This window comes from Poeciliopsis prolifica, unplaced genomic scaffold (genome assembly GCF_027474105.1).
Source record: "Poeciliopsis prolifica strain line A6 unplaced genomic scaffold, Auburn_PproV2 SCAFFOLD007, whole genome shotgun sequence".
Lineage (NCBI taxonomy): Eukaryota > Metazoa > Chordata > Actinopteri > Cyprinodontiformes > Poeciliidae > Poeciliopsis > Poeciliopsis prolifica.
This window is the reverse complement of record NW_026562382.1, coordinates 10,046,136-10,051,193: the sequence shown is the minus strand read 5'-3', so window position 1 is coordinate 10,051,193 and position 5,058 is coordinate 10,046,136. Positions and strand designations below refer to the sequence as shown.

At 37.5% G+C, this 5,058-nt stretch overlaps 1 protein-coding gene across 1 annotated transcript; it reads right to left on the bottom strand.

The window, feature by feature from the left end:
- Positions 1–1,247: 1,247 nt before the first annotated feature.
- On the bottom strand, positions 1,248–5,052 carry LOC129360952 (plasma membrane ascorbate-dependent reductase CYBRD1). Its single transcript, XM_055031486.1, has 5 exons — positions 4,731–5,052; positions 4,374–4,616; positions 3,167–3,375; positions 2,829–2,983; positions 1,248–2,744 (listed from the first exon to the last, which is right to left on the bottom strand). The coding sequence occupies exons 2-5, from the start codon at positions 4,558–4,560 to the stop codon at positions 2,483–2,485; spliced, it is 813 nt and encodes a 270-aa protein (XP_054887461.1). The 5' UTR covers positions 4,561–4,616; positions 4,731–5,052; the 3' UTR covers positions 1,248–2,482.
- Positions 5,053–5,058: the final 6 nt, after the last annotated feature.

Genomic DNA, 5,058 nt, shown 5'->3' with positions numbered 1-5,058 from the left:
GTCAAGCGATTCGCAACAGGCGCAAAGAAAGAAAACATTAATAGGTTTTGTTTGGTATTCTAAAGAATATATAAATAAAATAGTGATTTCTTCAATATTATGAACCAACCTGTTGACAACTTTGAAAAAAATTACTATTATTATTATTTTTATTTCTTCTTTTCTAACAATACTGTCGTAATAACAGCAAAATTGATTTCAAGTCTTGATTTAGTCAAACTCAATGTCTAGAGATACCAGGGACCATAACCAGAATCTGCTGCATCTGTTAACAGAAGCTGTAAAGTTCAATTTCGCAGCACAAGGATGATCCAGGGCAGTTCTGAAGTGGGTTGTGTGCCTAATTGTTGTGAAAAATTTGTGCATGCGCATGCTTTCAAGGTTCATTCATTCGTGTTGCTACAGAGATTTTATGGCCAGGAACTCCATATGGTTAATGGATTGAGAACCTTTTAATGCACTCCTCTTGCAATGATATATCTACTTAGTTTATCTTAGCTTATTTGCTATGTTTTAGAGAGAAAAAATATTTGTAGAACATATAATGTCACATCTGGTTCATAACACAGTGCTAATCAGACCTGTGCATTGATATTATTGACTTGGACAACTTTCAACAGTGCAATCAACACAAATCTAAAAGCTTAAAAATTAACAAGACAAGCAATATGTTAACATAAAGTTATCATATTGCAAATTTTCTATCTATTTGCATGTTATTATTATACATCAGTGTCTATAAAAGCATTCACATCTTTGGATGTCTTACCCTCTTAATGCTTTTACAAATCAGTCATGAGCAACATAGTTGGGCTTTTTGGACAACAAAAAAAAAATCTGGGAATCTTATAACTGATTCCTACAAAATAGTGCAAAAGTATATGAATGTAAAATCAGTGATTTTAGAAATATTTACCTCCTTCAAGTCAGTGTTCAGTAGTTGCAACTTTGACTGCAATCAGAGCAGGGAGAATGGTTGAAAAGGCTTTCACATATGGACAGCGCAAAATTTTACCGGACGGAGTTGGAACAGTTCTGCAAGGAACTGTTCCAACTCCGTCCGTCTGGTTGCTGGGGATCAGCTGTGGCCTGCCATTTTCAAGTTCTCCCACAAATTCTTTTTGTCACCATGTCAAAAATTAATTTTTAAGCCATGATTGATCTAAAGAGCAAAACATCCAATGAAGTGAGTAGTTTTTTAGATATTGTATTCCACAGTGGACGAAATAAATGCAAAGCAAAACATGTTAAGCAAAAAACAGTACAAGATTTATTAAAAAATCAGTTGTTGACAAAAAAAGAAGAAAAAAACCTATCTATATTAGGAAAAGAAATTAACTTGGATTATCTATTCCAATGTGAGCATCTACATCTTATTCCCACAGCTCATCAATATTTACATGCAAATATAGCAATAAATGCTGGTGAAATATAAGCTAAAATGATATTTTGGTGAGCAAAAAAGATAAAATACTACTAAACTTTAAATTGTAAGTTTTTTTTGTATTTTCTAAACAGTGTATGTTGGTTTAACAATACAATCATAATTTCAGTTTGTGTCACTGCTTGGGGATACCAGTTGGTCCCCTTTTGTGGTGTTGTAAACATTTACAAGGACTTGCATGTTGTGCAGAGACATATCAGGGCCAAATAGTACAGTGCAAAAATCTTGAAACATCCCATATCTTTTTGGTCTTGGCTTTCAACAAAACAGATTTTTTTTTGGTCATTTTTTTGGGGGCTGCTATTTGCATTGCATGCAAATTGCAGCTTTATTTTATTTATTGTAACCATGCATAATTTCTTAAAGAATATTTGACAATTATTTTGCAGTTTGAAAGACTAAAATGTAAAAATACCAAATTATGTGCAACAAAAAAAAATCTTAATTTGCACAAAATCTGGGGGGTGAGAACCTTAGAACTGAGTACAGTACTGAGCTTGATGTCAATAAAGCATGCTGGTGGCTCTGGAATGATTTGGTGACTAAGCTGATGTATGTATTTATATGTGAATGCGGGGAAGGATTTTTCTGATTAAAAATATTACTTGTAACTGCTTTAGACCAATTTCCAAAGCAAAACTTAGAACACAGAAAGAAAGAAAAAACAAACAAACAAACATGGTTTGGTCTCTTTCATTGATTCAACTTCAAAATGATTAAATCAACATTAAATTATCTTGACAGATAAACTAAACAAAGGGCAGCTAACATCCAGAAGGAGACATCTGGATTGTCCTTCATGAACATTGGAGAAAGTCTAAAGTCTAAAGACTGACTAATAAAATAGTAAGCTTGATGAAGACAATGTAAAACAGAAAGATGGACACTGAAAATTATTGCAAAGATTAGGTGTATTTTTTACTTTTAAATGTTTGTATGTTCCAACAGATATAGTGTAAACTAGAGATTACTTGAAGATTTTTGCACAGCATTTTTTTTTCTTATTTCTATGACACAAACTGTCAGCCTAGCTCTGATTTATTTACAATTCCTCTTCCTGACATCTCCATCAGTCTCACAATTGGCTCCATCTTCCAGTTCAGACATTGCCGGACCACCTTTGCTGTTGTCCTCACTTCCCCTGTTGGTATGCAGAGAATGCGCAATCTGGTCACTGGGGCGTTTCCAAGACGCTCGAGTGGCAATCCAGAGGATAAGAGCCCCGAAAACAACCAGGAGGAGTCCCAACACATTCACAAAGATTGCCTCTGGGGGAGAGTCTTTATACTTTGGGTTGGCCCTGTATGTTAGAGAAATAAATACTGTTGCATTCATTTGCACCAAAACATTTCCATATAAACATCTGAATTGCTTGAATACTCACAGGCCAAAAATAAGTTTTTCTGTGATTCCCATGAGAGCAACCGCTATGATACTGGTGAAAAGAAAAAGACCGCTGTAGACATGGATGGGCATAAAAGCTGCTCTCCAGGCCACAGGTGTAACTGGTATCAGGTATAGGCCGACTCCGAGAACAAGCTGCCCATTGAAGAACAAGAGAAGAAAAAAAAAAGCTTATCAGATGCTTCAGTCATGCAACTTTTATTTCTCGTGTCTTCATGATGCAGAAATGAGCATAAAAAAACAACTTAAGTAATGAAAAAAAAACTGTCATAATCAATTATCTTCAGTATGTTGTGAATGAAGATAGGGTCCATTTACCTGCAGACCATACAGTATCACTGCCATCAGGCCCAGCCAGCTGTGCAGACTGTACATGTTGGGGATCTTGGCAGAGTTGTGAAAGTCAAAAACGGCCACCATGGCAATAACAGCGAAAATGAAGGCTGTCAAGTTCAAGCCTGCATGGATGAACTTCATCATGAGTTTACTGCACTGCCAGGTCCAGGGAAGCCTGTAGACAATTATTGCTGCAAGAGAGGATCAGTGGCTCCATCAGTGCTTGAACCACATAAAAACAGCTGACTCATTAAGCCTTAGAAAAAAATGCTACTTTTTGAAGTTACTCCATAATGTGAAATCGTTTTCGCTTCCTGCAGCTAATCTACACTGCCTCCTCACAAAAGGTTTATTTTATTATTATTATTTTGTATCATTAAAACTTTCATTTCATTGGGATTTTATGTGAAAGACAAACACAAAGAGGCACATTCCTACATGTTTACTCTTAATTGATTATAGGTTTTTAACTGAGTCATTCCAGCACATGACTAAGCTTTCACCAAAACAACTGTATTGTAGCTTTCGCTGCATGTTTCAGGTTGTTGTCAAATCCTTTGCAGCTTCGAAGAGGTTTTCTTCAAGGATTTTTGTAAATTAAACTATTTGTTTTCACACAAACTCAAGCCAGCATCCCATTCCTGCCACTAAGACTTCACAACGAGGGTAGTGTGTTGAGCACAACGTGTAGTTTAAAATGCCTCTTCACAATTTAAGTTCAAACTGATCAGCTGTCCACTGAACTTTCTTCCACACGTTTGCTGTGCATTGTAGAAAACTTGCCACTTTTCCAAAAAGGCTGAATTTGTTGAGTACACCACTATGAATTGAAAAGTGCTCTGTGAGATGAGATGTTTACATCTTAGGATGTTTGTTTTTTTAAACGAGGCCACTTTGAACTTCTCAACTATTTTGTCCCAGATCTAACCATAATTTCAATGCTATTGGCAAAAAATTTTTTCAAAACTGCGCACTATTTTCCCTCCACTTCACAATTGGTGCACTTTGAGTTCAAATCCCAAAATAAAGTTTAGAACAGAAGCATGACAAAAGTGTGAAAAGACTGGAGGATAAACAGTCCCGTTAAACGTGGTTTCTCCCACTAACTTCCTCTCTGGGCGTCTGAACAGCCCAGCTCACGCCTCTCTGTCTTCAGACGACTTGGAATGAGAGTCGTCGTCCATCTCACCTGTGCCCTGCAGGAAAATGAAGCCCGTGACGACCAGCACCGGATGCCAGTTGAATTCGGCCAGTCCTCCGTCCCAGGCCAAGCCTTCCTGGAAGTGGAGAACCCACCTCAGCACGAATATTATGGCGACGAACCCGACAGCTCCGGCAGCGGAGAGGGCGAACAGGAACTGCTTCAGATTCTCCATCGCCGTCAGTGAGCCAGAAAGTCAGCGGGCAGCTGTTTCCAAACTACTTCGAGCGGCTACTCCAAAAAAAAAAAAAAAAAAAAAAAAAAAAAAAAAAAAAAAAGGCGGTCACGCGACTGGGAGGTACGTAACTGCTTGGAGGAGTGACATTTTGTAACTTGCGTGCTTACAGAGGATTCAGGACCCATAAAAAAACAGCTATTTGTGCTGTGTCATCCTCTGACCTCAGCTGAACACTTGGCCGTTAAATGTTTTTTTTTTTCTCCAACCACAGACAGTCAAGTCTGAATGACACACACACACACATACAGCATTAGGAGGGGAGACGGGTCTCTGCGCCCAGAGCGTCACTCTGACTTATAAAAACTGTTGCATCAGTATCATTTACTTTTTTTTTTTTCAGTTGTTCATCTTAAATCGATGGGAAATGGCGCCAACTAGTGTCGCATTGTGTAACAGCTGGCAAGTGATATATTTATTCAGTTCAGTTTGAAAATA

Excerpts from the sequence above, each read along its gene's own strand:
- LOC129360952 (XM_055031486.1), bottom strand. The coding sequence starts at position 4,560 with ATGGAGAATCTGAAGCAGTTCCTGTTCGCCCTCTCCGCTGCCGGAGCT. Across the intron at positions 3,376-4,373 it reads CATTTTCCTGCAGGGCACAG|CAATAATTGTCTACAGGCTT; the intron begins GTGAGATGGACG and ends CCTCTCTTGCAG. Across the intron at positions 2,745-2,828 it reads GAAAAACTTATTTTTGGCCT|GGCCAACCCAAAGTATAAAG; the intron begins GTGAGTATTCAA and ends TCTAACATACAG.